We start from the raw sequence: 17,366 nt of genomic DNA, 5'->3' as shown, positions 1-17,366 counted from the left end.
CTAGATGTGTATATCAACACTACTCTGTGTTTTCCACCCACCCTTTAAAAAGTCCTGTGACAGTGTTTGCCACATGGGAGTACAATTCTGTGTGTATACATTTGTCTCAACAAAAACGGAGAACCTCAGATGATCTCTCCTGCTCATCACTGTATACATACACACCCCACATACAGTTCCTTTAAATGAAAACAGCTACTACAAAATGCATCTGTTTCAAAAATACTGATTTGTGAACAGCGTATTTTCATAAGGCTGTACAGAAGAGGGGATACTATTGTTGGGATGTTCACAGATGTACCATTGTAAACAGGTTTTGTTTAATATAAAAAAAGCTTACCTCCTCAGAGTATACACTAGTTGGCTAGGTAGTAGAAAGGTAATTACAAAAATGAGAACTCTAACACAACTAAAAAGCAGCATTTTAAAACCATATAGTGGTCTTATTGGATCATTCCTAAGACTGCCTAAAATTTGACATCTTTGTAAAGTAGTTTTCTGGAAGTAATATCACAATTATAAAGTGTATTTTCTAAATTTAATGCTGGGATCCACTAATGTAATGATGTAGCACAAGTAACAGGAAAGATGCACATACAGGCATTCTTGTGCATAGCTTCATGGGTACACATGCATGCATACACACACACACACACACACACACACACACAAAGCATATGTGAATATGCATACACAAACTTCTATTCCCATGTTAATGTTACCCACTTGATTTACAAGTTCAGGGATGCCCAGAGCTCTGTCAATTTCCTCCAGGCCTGTGGCATCTGTGTTGCTCAAGAGAGTATGCAGCTGGTCCAGCAAAGCTCTTTCATCACTCTGGCCTTCCAGGTTAGAAGGTGGCCCAAGGAGATCATCGAGGGAATTCCTAAGAACTGGCCTAAAAAGAAATTTGCAATCAATTTCAACAGTGCTTTCCCTCTTTAAAAAAAAAAAAGCCATAGTAACTATGCACAATATTTTTATTGGGCAATAATAAATACTACAAGCATTAAGTAATAAACTACGTAGCAGAGAAGTACAAATGGCATCAACTTAGAATTAAGGCACATAATTTTAAACCTCACCAGGGAAATCTTTGACGACCCAAATGTAATTACTAGGCTTCTGGGCATTTAGGATGGGGGGCACGGTGGGGAGGAGTTGTTAGCAAAGGGTGCTGCTTCAAGACCTTACAAGAATAAAAATGGTAGTAGTTGTAACACTTGTAAGTTAGGGAACTCAATAAAAGAACAGAAAAAAAGGATAGAAATGTTGAACTATCAATGAACTGAGCCTGGGGACCTGTCAAATGTAACTTTTTATTATACTCGGCCCACAGAGCTCACATATTTACAAATATAATACAAACCCTCTATACACCCACAGCAAGGTACCATAGTTCTCCAACATATTAAAGAGGCATGGAGCTAGACATTTATTATCCTGTCTCAGAAAAATTCTGTGAAGAAATTATTTGTCTCTTCTGGGTATAGAAGCATTCAAGTTAAGTAGTTACACTGCTATCTGTTCAACAGATTAATTCATTGTTTTTCTTTAATTTATTACAGAATTCCATTAGAGTTCACATTGACAGGTGGCCTCTTCTATGCAAATGTGTTATTGACCAAGATAAACAAAAATGAAATACAGACATAATCCACAATGTTTCTTTTACAAAACCTGAAGAGTGCTATAGTTCATTTTTACCATCATCCCTGAGATGTTTTAAATAATAAATAATTTTAGAAAACAATTATCTGATCCTTAAAAGTTAATTTTTCAGAAAACTGAGGCTTACCCTCTGAACACCATTTATCCTGTCAAACTGGTGCTAATTTATCTCACGTGTGACCACTTAATGGCCCTGATAGTTGAACAATACAACTCTGTCTATCTCCTCCCCCTCACGTGAATGCCACTGCTTGCTGTCTTAGCCTCATTTTTACACACAATTATCCAAGAAACGTCCAGATGGCAGATGGCAACCAAATACCTCAGTTACATGGAGTTTTTCTCATTCTCTTTCAGGTATGTTCCTCTGCTTTGACCCTTTCCTAGATCATCTGCTGCTAACATTTTCTACAGTAACATAATACAGCCCCACCTATTTTGAGTCCCATGAGGGCCTTGTTCCATGGACAACATGCCATCTGGCCAGGAACCTGATTGGTTAGATGGTGCTGCTTGGCCATAAGGACTAACCCCCATCCCCATGGGAATTTCACCAGGCCCTGGAAGAGGGGAAAAAAAAAAGAAGTCAAGTTTTCAAATAAGCCTGTAGTAAAAATTACCCTAACCATCTAATTTTCTTTTTTTATGAAGGAGGGACACTCACTCATTTGAGGCATCTGCTGCTGTGTGTGCTGGTGCTGCAACACTGGCCGTGCACCTGGGATGCTATTGGACCGCAGAGGCATGGCGGGCACTGGGCAGCCCACTGCAGGTCTGGGTAGGGGAGAACTATACTCCGCCCCTGCTCTTCCCATGGAGTTTGAGCTCAGAGGTTCCATTCTGCTGGCCTTTGAGTTGGGTAAGCACCAGTCTCCTGAGGAAGGAGTCTGATTCACAGTCACATTTCTGTTTGGTCCACCTAAAACAGGGAGAAATTACTTAGGTCTTTTCCATATTATAATGAAATCCTTCTTATGTCATACAGATACAGTCATTATACACAACATCAGCCGTGACAAAAAAATGCTTTGTCATCCTAAGATTAGGGCTGGCCAACTAACTATTAAGATATTTTTGATAGGCAACTACTGCCATGTATTCATTACAAGTTAGAAAATGTCTTAGACCAAAAGCCTCCATAAGAGTTTAAATAACCAAGACACAGAATAAATGAATACTCATGAAAGAAACATTATGCTATTATTCAAAAACCTATTACTTAACTTCAATGATTTAAAAGAGATTTAAGTATTTTAAATTTGCTTTGCCCAAAAGAAATTTTTAATCATAAATACTAATTAGAAATAACATACCCATATTTGAGCCATAGTTTTCCTGACCATCCATCATTCTTGAATTCCCACCCAACATGGGTTGCTTTGGTAACATCGGGAAAGCACTGGTATTCTTTACTGGAGGACTGGAGCCAAGAGAAACAGGGCTATCTAGAGACACCGCTCGGTTATATGGAGGACGAATAGACTGCACAGACTGCGGACTCCTCAAACCTGTTAAAACACAGATACACAGAATAAAATTTCCTCTGATGATTAAATACATAAATAATCACCCACAAGGCCTAAATACCACTCACCCAAGAATGTCTTTCTAACTAAACAGTGTCTTCCTTTACAAAATAAACATTAAGCACACACACAAAAAAAACCTTACATTCCAAATAAAGTAGAAATAAGAGTCTCAATGTTGGCTTAAGTATTGGGCACACTGTTCTTTAGCCGGATAAGGTCATTCATATTCTGCTGCACTTAATATTGAAAATGTAACCAATGTTTCAAACTCCTGGAGGTTCTTCCATATGTGTACTTACCAAGTGGCTTCTCTTTTTAAAATTGTATATTTAAATGTAGCCAGATAAGATGCCTTCTAATCAAACGAGGAATAAAATGTAGAATTGCCTCCTAACCTTTTTCTTTTTCCAATCTATTTTGATTGACCTAACTGTCCATTTCAGTTTAGGAAATACTACCACTGAAAATGAATAACCGCTATTCCAGATAATTGTGGGAAGTATTCTTTTTCAGTTGCTACATATAATATATTCCTGTTGAACTGATGAATGAGGAACACACAGCTATAGGAAAGAGGCTGGCTAAAGGCAAACACCACAGAAGAAAAGTCTCCCAGAACAGTTGTGATCTAATCTGTAGTTGCTTTTTAATCCAATTCTCAGTACCTAAGAAAGATATAATGCCCTAGTGCCTACTACTCATCCGGAACAACCAAAGATGAGCATTTTCCTATTAGTGCCATGACTACTAGCTTAGTATTAATTAGAAATGGGAAATTTAAAGGCCAGGAAAATGTCCAAAGAGTTTTTTAAGCACATACACTATAAACTAGTGTAAGAAACTGAGAGGCAGAGTATACATTTTAAGTTACAACTGATGATTAGATTTTAGTCTTAGTGTAATAAGAGTACATACAAGTGTGCAGAGAAGTGTAAAAGGCAGCAAGAATAAAATCTAGTTCTTTCTTACCCAGAGAATTAGGTCCTTGAAACATCTGTTGCTTGGTTCCCAAACTACTACCATTTGTGGATATGGAATTATTGTAGAAGTCAGAACCAGTTAGATCACCAAGAATAGCATCTAGATTATCTAAGTCTCCAGATCCCTGAAAATAAAAATTTTTTAATTCACCTGTGTAGTTATACTAGATACAAAGGTATAAACATATTCATCAGAAGAAAACAGATGACATAGGAACACCTAAAATACAATAGTTATCTGAAATGATAATGTCCAACTTAAAGGCTGGTTCATTATGACCCCTACCCCTAATCTCCTTTCTTAAAAGTAAGAATAGTTTAAACTACTGAGATAAATCCCTGGGTTTGGAGGTGCTTTTAAAGGGGCACTTTTAAACTTTACACTTCAAGGTTAATTTTCAAACTACAAGATATTTGCCAGCTAATATTAGTCAGGTTCACTTGCTCACAGAGACATCTGCCTCTACACATACCTGATGACAACAGTCTGATTAACAATAAAAACAACAAGCTGATGTTCAACAGATATTCATAGACAAGCTTTAAAAAGGGCTTTCGGTCAATAAATTTGGAGAACACTAAGTTAAAATTAAACAGACATCCTAACAGAGTTCTCCGAGACTACTATTCTCTCCTGTTTCTTTCCACCATACCCTTAATGATGCAATCCACTCATTTCAATAATAAACACCTCCATGAAAAATTATTGGCTATTAACCAGTTATAGTCACATTTTAAAACATACACATCTGATAGTTCTAAACTGCATCATAATATACTTTACTGCAGCCCCAAAGATTAATTTCCATTAAATAAACAGAAGATATGAACATGTGTATAATATGTTCTTTCTAACACAGAAATGCAGTGGTGAAGTCCAAAGACTAAGCTGGAACATACAGGAAACAAATTACCTCTTCATTGGTTTCTGTCTTAATTTTAGAGTCTTTCTCTTGACTGGAGCTGGGAACGTTGGAGCTGCTGCACTGACTCACTTTACTGTCCACGCCCTCCACTTTGGGCTGCAGTTCTTTAGAGAGAGCATCACTAGGATCATCCCTGTCCAGCAGATACCTAAGAAGTGCATTGTTTTCCTTCTTCTTAGGGCTCAGTTGCTCCTGCTTGACATTTCCCTCTGCACAAGATGAAGTGCTACTGGTGTCCTTCCCTGTGGCTTCTGCGGTAATCTTGGCTACTTCAGCTGGGGAGTTGCCATTCTGTAGCAACTTGTGCAAAATCCGGTGCTTCTCTTGCAGCAGTGACCCATGCATATTGGACGTGGAGGATACTCCTCCAGACGTGGAAGAAGAGACACCAGAGGGACTGGTGACACTAATGGAAGAGTCTTTACAACTTGAATCCAGAGGGGAGTTGGTCAAGGAGGAATGACCCCGGTCATCAGAAGAACAGGTAAGTAACTGCAGTAATTTTTTATGACCTTTGCTTTCCAGGGGACCCCTTTGATTCTCTGACCCTTCAACACTGCTCTCCTTATTTTCTTTGTCACTGAGGTGATCCCTGCTATTTGACTGACACATTGAAGTCTCCACTGGATTCTGGTCACAATACAAGTCAAGGGGACTTTTGGAATCCTGACTGTTCACCTTACTTGGTTGAGTTATATTTATATTGGGAGAGTTATCCAATTTGGGGCCTGGTGAAGACAGAGTAGACAGAAGCGAAGTCCCCACACCCTCACTGATGGCTTGAAGGGCACTGAGAGAGCTGCTGGAGAAGCTGTGGCTCCCAGGATTGCCTGAGGAACCCATGGGAGAATGCACACCTGGATTTGGATAACAATTAGGGAAAAGAATTAAGACTCTCAGATGCTGTAACAAAACACCACTTAACTCTTCAACGTTTCTGTTATCAAATGAATTAACTTTACAATCAAGAATTACAGTGGTAATGGAAGAAAAGAATTGCTGTGGGGGTAGGGGAAAGAGAAGAAAAGGAAATGCCAACAAATACCTGCAACAGGAGAAAACTGATGTGAGGCCATCTTTGGACTCCCACGATTACGAGGAGAAATCATGATATTCTGCTGGTTGGAAGCAAGACCAGGACTTCCATGTGGAGGGCTATTCATGTTGAGACTATAGTTGTTGTTCTGGTAGGAAGACGGTGACTGCATGCCTGGTCCAGGGTTCACTGAGGCCATGTTACTGGAAGCCCCGTACCTCGCTCCACCCAGCCCTGTGGTGCTGGGGTCAGCCAAGCCGTAAGTTCTGCCGCTCAGCATCTGTAAGCCTTGGCTTGGCGACATGCTCATTCCACCTACCGAACTGTTGCATCCAGTCGCTGGAGGTCTAACGCCTTGCCCGACAGGATTCGTGTTTGGTCTATACCCATTCTGTTCCCTGCAAATAAAGGAGGAGAACAAAATTGTTACTGAAATATTATAGGCATGCATTAAAGCCCTGAATCAGATATTTTTTTAAAAGGATGAAATAAGTGCCAGGGAACTTAATTTCCTAGGTGCCATTCCAATACCTGATGACAATTCCAATCTAAATACTGATCAATTACTGACCTAGTAACATATTCTATAGTGAGCAACAGAATCTAGATGACTTCTCCACATTATTGTAGAGGGTCAAACAGCTATGTTAACTGGAATCTCAGCAGGGCTTTACCAGAGTTGCCATATAGATGTCTATCTAGGGGTTAACCTAGAGGTGCCTGCAACCTACTGAACATAATTAATGGATGAATATTTTGCTCCTTATATGTTGCTTAATTGCCTTGAGCAACAGCAATAGTGATTATACTTTCAACATCTACCTTCAAATTTTAAATTCAGTCCCTAAAAACAAGGTTAATATATTATTAGAAATGAAAGGTAACAGAGGTAGTCAGATTTTATCAGCTCTTTTATCCATTAACCTTCCCATCCCGCAGATTTCCCAGGAAATAATTTTTTAGTTAACAAATCCTTGTTTTCACATAAAAATATATAACCCTGAAGAAAACATATCATACTCCAGGAATTTAAACTTACTTCAGAAAACCCAACAACCTTCCTTTTTCTCTTGTGAAATTTTCTCCCTTTTTTACATTAATAATAAAGCATCTTGAGAACACTGCTATAGTCAGTGTGAGACTACACAGTCATCTATCACTACCTCTGAAGAAAGTGGGTTGAGACAAAGCCATGGCGATCATTCGTTACAGGATTTCGGAAGAGTTTGCTTTTTGTCTGTGCAGTCACGAGAGTTCCATCAGCCAAGGAGAATCGATACAGTGGGGTTTCTGCATGGCCGTGGATATAAGCTGTTGGGGAAAATATCCCATTATTAGTAACTACAAATGGCAAAACATATACATATAAGAGAGGAGAGAGAGGAAGTATATTTTTAGTATAATATTTTCAAAATCCAGTGAAAGACTGAACCTACACCAAAATTATGAACAGGCTAAAATAAGAATGCTGAAGAATCATTCTCATACCCCATAGTTGTGCACAAAACAACTATGGTCAGGTATATATACTCAGTGCTTTATAGCATACCAAACACAATGACAAACAAGATCAAGGTCAACCTCAAAATTCTTTACCTTCTTGATAGTGACGTTTCTGGGACCATGACTGCCCATCATTAAGACTAAAAAATCTCTGGATACATCTTCGGATTATATCTTCAAAGCCAGGCCTCATGGAGGATCTCAGTGAATTTGTATCAATATTAACAACTTTTCCTATTAAAGAATATAAAGGTTTAAATCCAACCCACATGTATTTATGAGCAGCATACTCTATGGCCTAGCACTAAAAATTTTTTAAAAGACACTAAATCTTTACCTTTTCTGATTCAAATTTCTGCTATATCTACAGCTTTTCTGTTTAAGGATATAGTCCTGCAGGATACTCTTACATTAAATGTTCTGCTATAAAGACTACCAGTGTACATCACACAATTCCTTTTACTTTCTGAATGCATAGAATGTAACAGCTCCACATAACTTCATGTTCATTTTCATTTAAAGGGAAAAAACAACACCTACCAATAAAATTGTTCAAATGAAGTATACTGTCCCTGCAACTGTGAAATAAGAGAAAGTACCTGCGTAAGCAAGGGTGGGGACAATTCTTTCCACCTAAGAGGCACCTACATTTTTGGACACTTAAAATCTGAAAGTAGGAGGGTTAATCAAACTCATTTCCACAGTCCAGAAGTTTCTAACAACTTTTGCTTAACATCAAATACACTAGCTTGAGAGACAAAATATATACAATTTGAAAATGCTATGAAATGAAGGTTTCATGACAATGGTCCTTTTAAAAACTGGCTAGGCCTTTTCACTTTCTGAGTAGTACCAGGGCAGCTGGCAAGAACCAACACCTTACAAAAAGTGGCAAATGGGGAGATAAGGGGAAAACAGTTGACACATTTACAAAGAAAGACTGGTATGACAAAAAAACACCAGCTATGTTCAATGTAAGAAACACTGGGCAGTCACAAGGACCAAAACTGCCTATGATGGCCTCAAGAGTTGTGTTTTAAAGCGAGCCTTGCTGACACTTACGCAGAATGCTTAAGTTGCATTTAGAAAATTCAAAATAATACTGATTATGCCCAGGGCCAAAGCTGCAATCAACATCTATGACACAGATATCCATGACAAAATATGCTCCATGGTCAAAAAATGTTAGACTATGACTGAAGCTCATGTTGTTGTCAAGACTACCAACAGTTATTTTTTTATTATCTATTCTGCAGAGGGCATCCAGACAACCTCTGATGCTCAGCAACAACAGGTCTGCCAAATCTGGAAGATGACAAATGACCTGAAAGAAGTGGGCTGTAACTTGACTCCAGACAGACTGGGAAAGATAAAGAAAAGGTTTATCAATCAACTTATCCTCTCCACAATGTGTTTGACAGAAAAGTAAAAATGCTGAAGAATATCAAGTTTGGACTGGGTAAACTCATGGAGTTTCAGGATGAAAGATAGTTCTGGAAAAGATACTGAAGATGAGAAAGGCACTTATGTTGGATAAGCTTGATGGAAAGAGCCACCAGTCCAGGAATCTGTTTAAAATTCAGATCTTTATGACAAAAAATCTTGTTAGTGTGGGGAAAAAAATGACTAGGAAGAAGGTAGATAATTCCTGGAAAGAGTGAACACTGTGTACTGTGCCCAGAATAAGGATGATCTGTCCTCAGCCACCTCCCCCGAGCTTAGCTCTGAAATGACATGACAAATGCAAACTAGATGCTCAGAAAAAGTTTATTAAATGAAACACATCAAGGAAAAGGGTAAAAAGCCCTCCAGATGCCAAAGAAATGAATGTGTTGAGTGCAAAAAATCTCCTATGAAAGAACAGGTCGCAATTGGAAGGTACCAACTGTAACTATGGTAAGATGACCTACAGATGTTAGCTAAACGAGTACTTGACTTTTCTTGCTTGGTAATTTCTAACTTTTATAATAAATACATATGACTTTTATAGTAAGGGAAAATATTGATGAGATGATTCTTAAAAATTGTACTCACTGAATTGCTTAAATAAAGATGTTTTATTTAGTATTTTCATTTACAAAATGTAAAGTATTATTATTTAGGGAGAGAATTTATAATGCCAAATAGTAACAGATGCAGAGAAAGAACTACTCTACAAGGAGAGTAAATACAACACATAAAAATTCCTGTCACCACATTTGATTTTCTCAATCAAGGGAGTCAAGAGAAAACTTACCAATACAAAGTACTGTTTTGGCTACTTTTTTTTTTATCTGCAAAAATTTATCTCAAGCAGCCTCAAGACAAGTAACTGAGCCTGGCATAAAATGGCTGAGTGAAAATAGCCATTTTTTACAGTAAAATATTATTATGCATTATATACATAAAATATTATTATGCATATAATATACATAAAAACATGTGTGTATATACTCACATACTATAGCTGTATTACATGTTTATCTAAAGCTACTCCATTTTATCAAATTACTTATTGAAGGTCCACATGGTAGACATAAAGCAAACAGAATAGGCTTTGATGTCAGGCGGATGCAGGTGTAAATTCTATTTCGTATAGCCATGACCTTGGACAAGCAACCCAACCTCTCTGACACCAGACCTCTGTTTTCTCATTTCTGGATATGACAAACCCCTGACATCACTATTTACAGTTAGATGATCACAAGAGTGACCCTGAAGTTGAACACAGATAATACCGTCATGTTTAATTTTATCACTGTGCCTTATCACTTGCACTGGCTTTCATTCTTTATCCCATGGTCAAAAAAAGAGGACAGGTGTTGATGTCAAGAATTATTCCCAGGAATTCTCATTAAATTACCTGTATTTTGAAAACTTGTTTCTTTGTGAAAAATGGGTTTGAAGTTAAGAGAAAAGAAATATTAACTTCTGATTTGAAATGTTATTTGGAGGGAAAACCAGGTGCCCCTACATTTATTTTTTAATTGTTTATGTGAGGAGATTTTAACAGTCAAATATACCCAATTCAAAATGCCAAGGGTTTTAGTGCATCTCTCTTAGAGCTGCATAAGGAACACAGGAAACAGTCCATGCAAAACATCCATTACAGTGGGTGAAGCATTTAAACGACAGTGTGGGCTAAAGAAATACTTAATTTTGTAAAATTTTCCAAATGAACAAAATGTGTATGTGAACATTCACGAAGTTTTTACCTGAAAGATCATGTCTAGTAATAAAGCTCTCAGGGTTTGATGCAAATGTTCTTTCTCCTGAAGTAATGCGGCGGGCCACACAGATCATACAGGACTGCAAATCTACAAGAAAAAATTTAACCAGATAAGGATTATATTTAAACTTTGGATATCTGTTCAATAGGCGAGTGAAGACATGGAATTCAGTACAAGAATTACAATGAAAATTATAAAACTACAAGTCTGTCTGCCATTTGACTGATATACATCACAAACGTGATTGTTCTTACCTTCCCCTTCCTCCATCATAGCTCGTGGCTGAGACAGGGCAAAGCACTGCATTGTTTCGTATCTCTGGAGCATTTCAGGACTAGTGTTAATGTCTTCCAGAATATCATGTGGTGTTTTCATCAACATACGGCAATTAAATGTATGGCTTTTTTGTCTCTGGGTCTCATTTGTCCAGGCAACTCCATTAACTTTGGAAAACAAATTCAAAGGAGTTTTTAAAAAGCTGGCAAATCAGTCCATGACCATCAAGAATTTAAGCTGTATTTTCTCATTACATATGTTTTCCATAGTAATTTCTGCACTAACATTTCAAAGTGGCAATCATTGGAATTTCAACAAAAATCTCACTGTATATTTCATAACTCACTGTATATTTTGGTCCTATGAAATGTATGCCAAATTCTATGTTCACCAAAGTCATATTTGAAAATTTTGCTATTAACTGTGTGCCTCTCTATATAAGTTTGATCACTTGGCTTCTAAAGTACACTCAATTTTCTAAGAAATGGTCAAGAAAAAAATTTTTTTGACTTATTTAGAAAATACAAACTAAAAACTTACCTGTAGATTTTGGTAAGTTTTTGAGAAAATCTTTTCTGTCTTCTTCATGCAAGATACTATAAACACTTGTGTTAACCAGGTCTTCTTGTTTATACTGCAGGTATTGTGTGACATTTTCTGACACAAATACAATGTTTCCATCACGATTCACCACAAACAGGAAACCATCCAATGCCTAAAGTAAAATATGTTAATATTATTGGCAATTATGGAGCGAACTATATCCCCACCAAAATTCATTATGTTGAAGCCCTAATTCACAATGTGACTGTATTTGGAGATAGATAGAGCCTTTCAGGAGGTAATTAGAGTTAAATGAGGTCATAAGGGTAGGGCTCTAACCCAGCAGGACTGGTGGTATTATAAGGAGAGAGAGACACACCAGGGATGAACATACACAGAGAAAAGGCCATGTGAAGGCACAGAGGGCAACCATAACAAGCCAAAGAGAGACGTATTAGGGAAACCAAGCCTGCCAATACCTTAATCTTGGCCTTCCAGTCTCCAGAACAGTAAGAAATAAACTTCTCTGGTTTTAAGCCAAACAGTTTGTAATATTTTGTTATGGCAGCCTTAGCAGACTAAGACACCAGCCTTAGTACTAAGTAGAATTTAAAATACCCATTGCTGATTTAAGAATTACTGCAACCATCAGCTACCATTTCTATTAACATTAGCACCATTACTATAGGGTTTTATGGGAAATAAAAAGACAATTTGAAAAAAATGTATATGGTTGACATGAAATCTGAATTGATGTCTAATTTTTTGAAAAATTACATCTTGAAAGCAGATTTTAAAAATAAGGATATCAGCCTTAGGACTTCCCATTTTTCCGTTTGATACCAAGTAAAGCTACTGGAACTATACCACTCCTTAATGAAACTTTACAAAGAACTGAAATGATCAGCTAAGATGTATTGGAGCAAACTAGCTCAAACAAAATAGATGTTGACAAGTAAACTTCATGAAGAGCTTCAGGCCCTGCTTTAGAGAAACATTCTGTAAGTGCTATAGGTTATTAGTCTAGTTAAAACAACTACTCTTAGAAAACAATGCACATTTTTCATTCTTAAAAACTCCTCAAGAATATAAAACTACAGTGTACCATATAATAAATCATGCTAAAAATGCACAAAAAAGTCTGAGCTAAAATATACCTAAATATCATATTAGCTTTGCAAAATTATGGGTCACCTTTCTTCTCCAGCTTCTTTTTATTTTTTCTTTTCTTTCTCAGGTTTGCAACCATTTTTATTGGGGTTGGGGGGAGATGCCACAGGGCCTCCTGAGTTATGTATATTGTAAATATAAGAGCATTTTACCATCATACTGACAATACTGAGTTCTGTCTCATAAAAAATTTTTTCTACTACTTCCTAACCAAAATTTCATCAACTTTATTTTTTAAATCAACACAGCTTACTGGATAACTAAAACCTTGTACTTGCCTGAAGTAAAAGTGGTCCTAAGGAGTCTTTATCAATAACCCCCTGTCCTGTAGAAGATACATCAGCTTTCTGAACATCATCATCATTGGAAATAGCTTTTCCTGAAAAGACAGAAGGCAGTACTACAAATAATACATATATCAGTTATAGATTACATCCACCTTTGAACAGTCCCTAGAATAGACACAAAGAGACACATACAAATACACACATGCATGCATATTGCACATACACAATAGTTCTGATAAGAAAATGATTTTTCATTCTTCATTATGCTACAATTTTTCAATGTTAAAATTAAACTTCAGGGTTACCCAGGAGTGCAGATGATACCCTAAGTTTTCTTTCACTACTAAAGGTACTAGCCCAGGGCTTTCTGAAAGGGAACTAACATGTGACTAACAGGTGACTAACAGGGTGAGCTACACTGGCCTTCTTCCAATTATCTGTTAACTTTTCCTAAAAAACAAAGGTAGTCAACTCATCTGTCCATACCCACACAGGTTAGCCCCAATTAATAGTCCCCACCTAAGCAACAAGGTAGCAAATAGGCAAATGTAAACACAGTTAACAAGTTCCTTCTAAAAGATGTTTTTCTTACTTTGTATTACCTTGCTCTTTTATTTGTCGGATCTGTCTTACTGTTTCCTTTAGAATTGCACATTTATCTGGCTTGACATTGAAATTGTCAATATCACTAAGATTAGCAGATATCAGTTCAGCCAATTCTTCAATATATTTACTCTCTTGCTCCCGTCTCCACTTTTCACCACTGCAGGTAAGACTGAGGGGGAAAAAAAAGGCATGACTATGTCTATCAAAACAGCTGTGAGCAGAATCAGTCCCTACATAACGCCATTACCTACATGTCTAAATGCACTAAATTTAGCCAGGAGAAACTATCAAAACACTGTCTTGAGAAAGTAGATGATGTAGAATTCATGAAAACCTGAATTCAAATTCCACTTTTTTGTTTGCCCAGGGGCCTTGGACAGAGCTGGCCTCAGTTTCATCATCTAGAAAACGGGGATAGTCTTTACCTCATACAGACAGTAAAACAACTAACAAAACAGTCGTAGCTACTTATTGACGATGAAGTTTTATGAATTGTAGGCTTTTACTCTGCAACTATCATGTTAAAATTCAAGTCATATTGACCTTGACAGACACCTTTTAAAAAGCCAGAGTATCAAAGAATAAAATGCAGTTATTTTCTATTTCTTAACTCGTAACTTCATTCAGGAACAGAATAATGCCTCACGTTGACAAAATACCAACTTACAACACGTTCTTAAAGGATAATAAAGATCCTTACTGTACTGATCTCGGTCATCTATTCCTAACTCTTGCCTTTTCCACTGATGAATCTTCTTACCAGTATCACGGCCTGTTAGAATGCTAGTCTGAATTCTATCTGGATCTCTGACGAAGCTGCTCTTACATCACACGGATGTCCGTCCCATCACTGTACCACCCTACTTACTACAAAGCAAATCATACTATTAAGCAAAGACAAAAAGAAAATTCTAACCAGAAAATGTAAATAACAGAAAAATGAACAGTTCTCCTTAAACCAAAAATATAAAGGCAGGGGAAGAGACCTTGGTGAAGCAACAGGAAATAAATTGCCTACCCTTGTCCTGGGGTATCACATGGCAATTTGCGTTTTCGTGAATCTGGGGCCAGTGGATCCAAGGAGTTGTCTCCTAATCCGCTCATCATGACTACACATCAGCAACTAAGAAAGAATAATTAAATAAAACATTCTAAAATACCTGCAACTTTATAAAGGTGTTATAAGCTTGAATGACTGCACCCTTAATTAAGAACCATTTTCCCTAAATGGTTAGCTAATTCTTAATATTGTCATAAATGAATATTCTGAAGACAACCTCAAGAGTTCATATTCCAGTTTAATTACGCAGGATGTCCAACCCCAAGACAAACATTTCTCAAGTCCTACTAAGAATGTGTATATTAAATACCTCACAAATAGGGCATCTTCTTCATATTTAATAACAAGGTAGATCTTCAACTCTCCAATCGATACAATTCTCCAATGGATATAAATTTTATTTATACCCAAGTAAGCCCAAATAAGAGCTTATCTTATCATTGGTAAGGAGTCTTCAAATGACAAAAGTCTAAATTGTTTTCAGGTTATTTCAAAATAGCACATTTTTTTTTTCCTTTAGACCATTTCATCAGTATTTATCACCCAATATTTTTCTTCTGTTACTTTAAAATAAACCTAGATTGTATAAATAATGTAACCCTCGCTACATGCTGCTTAGGGTGTAAATGTACAACAATAAAACTGCAGGGGAAAGGCAGGGCTTTTGCCAAGATCCACATAGCAACAATTATTTTAATATTAATGGATGGAAATATAATATGCTTTGGTTAAAGTGTCACTGATGAAGACAATAAATGTATGGTTTTTTTTGTTGGAAAAAAAGGAGCAAATTTTAACACTCCATAGTTCCTAATTTTAAGACATCGACTAAGCCTTCACTTGCTAAGAATTTTATCTCTCCTGAACTCATGTTTAGGAAGACGATCATTTTCTAAACAATTTCAGGTCAACCGAGAAGTTCAAACATTCCAATCTATTTTTTCTTAATACACTAAAATGCATCTTGTATTCCACCTAGATTCTATGAATAACTAAAGGACAAAAATGTCCACTAGGTGGCACAATACTACCAGGAAAGGAGACAAATAAAAATCCAAAATTGTACAGAGAATACTTACCAAACCCTTAAAGCACATATAGCTTTAAAAAAATCAAATCACATGATCATTAGGACTTCTAGAATATGACATTGTCATTACAGATGATCTAAGGTGTTAATTAAAAATCAACAAAATTCATTCTACCTATAATTTTGGCAGTAAAATGTTAAGGCTGAAAAGCTTGATTTTTCCTCACAACCCAAGTTAAAATAAAGGAAAAAGAAGAACTTAAAATAACTTTGATAGTGACTCAATATTATGACTTTAAAGCATACTCAGATCCCTTAATGCCAGAATACCACATTCTTCAAAAATCACAATGTCATAAAAGACCAAGTCTGTAAATATTCTAGATTAAAGGATGTTGAAGAGAAATAACAATTAAATACAATATTCAATCCTATACTGAATTCTGTACTACAGGGGAGAAGTGCTATAAGGGACATTATTGGATCAACTGACAAAATTAGAATTTAATGAAGTTGATTGCTGTTAAGAGATTATCCCTATTCTTAGTATTTAGGGCAAAAGGGCCATTACCTATGCAGATCACCGTCTGATGGTTCTGAAGAGAAAATTATATACATTATAAGTGAGAAAGTGAGAAGGGAACAGAAGTCGGAGAAAGGGAAGAAGAGAAGAGAAGAGAAAGAGAGGCAAAATGTTGCCACTGGGTGAATCTTGGTGGGGGAGAGATTTTTTAAAATTTTTTGTACTATTATTTTTCCTCTGAGTTTGCTTTAAGTTTAAAATTACTTCCAAATAAAGTTTTAAAAGTATGTTCAGTATTGATTTCCAATCTTCATATTTAAAAACAGTGATCCCTTAAGTAAAAGTAGAATAATCCTAATTACATCTCAATACAATTGGTTTATATTTGTTTCATTTGCAGGTTATTTTTAAATTGAGTGGCAAACTATCCAGTCAGTAACATTTCTTTATTTTAAAAATATATTTATTCCACATTCTAGGTATTATTTCCTTATTTTGACAGTCAACATAAGCTGAATCTCCCAAACTGGGTGGCAAAACCATCAGTTACTAATAGCATTAACTTGAAAGGCATAATTTATTCTCTCTCTCAGTATTTATTTCCTTACTTTGCTATTAAGTGTAAATTCAATCTCCAGTACAGTTTAAGCTGCCTAACATATAACAGGTGGTCAGTAAGTTATGTCCTAAATAAACTTATTAAATTGTATTTTAGAATTCTCTTCATTCGTATATAAAAACTCAAAGTGTACTTTAAACTTTTACTTCTACGGTTCATATAGGATGTCACCAAAATGAATTTTAGAGGCATAAATTTACAATAATATAGAATCAAAACCGTGACATTTTCTTAGTGTGGAAATTAATAATCATAATTATCAGTCTAAACCAGAAATACAAACATCATTTATATTAAGTATATGTTTATGTATCTTTAGAAAAAACTAAATATGTCTGTGTGCATATACACATGTGGCTCTTTTTCCTGATCAACAGAACAAGCTCTAGTGTGCATGA

At 36.3% G+C, this 17,366-nt stretch overlaps 1 protein-coding gene and 1 pseudogene across 4 annotated transcripts in view; one reads left to right on the top strand and one right to left on the bottom strand.

Annotated features, from left to right (window-relative positions):
- Positions 1 to 17,366, bottom strand: part of NCOA3 (nuclear receptor coactivator 3) — a 138,823-nt gene that overhangs the window by 24,105 nt on the left and 97,352 nt on the right. For all 4 annotated transcript variants that reach the window (XM_036902043.2, XM_036902041.2, XM_036902045.2 and 1 more), the window contains 15 exons: positions 14,755 to 14,859; positions 13,733 to 13,905; positions 13,122 to 13,222; positions 11,671 to 11,845; positions 11,109 to 11,297; positions 10,840 to 10,941; positions 7,739 to 7,879; positions 7,306 to 7,453; positions 6,152 to 6,540; positions 5,095 to 5,963; positions 4,170 to 4,305; positions 2,985 to 3,179; positions 2,336 to 2,590; positions 2,105 to 2,231; positions 727 to 898 (listed from right to left, as the gene is read on the bottom strand). In XM_036902043.2, coding sequence (XP_036757938.2) covers positions 727 to 898; positions 2,105 to 2,231; positions 2,336 to 2,590; positions 2,985 to 3,179; positions 4,170 to 4,305; positions 5,095 to 5,963; positions 6,152 to 6,540; positions 7,306 to 7,453; positions 7,739 to 7,879; positions 10,840 to 10,941; positions 11,109 to 11,297; positions 11,671 to 11,845; positions 13,122 to 13,222; positions 13,733 to 13,905; positions 14,755 to 14,843 — 3,261 coding nt within the window. In that variant the 5' untranslated portion in view covers positions 14,844 to 14,859. The remainder of the gene's footprint in view (positions 1 to 726; positions 899 to 2,104; positions 2,232 to 2,335; positions 2,591 to 2,984; positions 3,180 to 4,169; positions 4,306 to 5,094; positions 5,964 to 6,151; positions 6,541 to 7,305; positions 7,454 to 7,738; positions 7,880 to 10,839; positions 10,942 to 11,108; positions 11,298 to 11,670; positions 11,846 to 13,121; positions 13,223 to 13,732; positions 13,906 to 14,754; positions 14,860 to 17,366) is intronic.
- On the top strand, positions 8,464 to 10,832 carry LOC130683924 (40S ribosomal protein S3a-like; annotated as a pseudogene).

Source organism: Manis pentadactyla, chromosome 5 (assembly GCF_030020395.1).
Source record: "Manis pentadactyla isolate mManPen7 chromosome 5, mManPen7.hap1, whole genome shotgun sequence".
In the NCBI taxonomy this organism is placed as follows: Eukaryota; Metazoa; Chordata; class Mammalia; order Pholidota; family Manidae; genus Manis; species Manis pentadactyla.
This window is presented reverse-complemented; position numbering and strand designations above follow the sequence as displayed.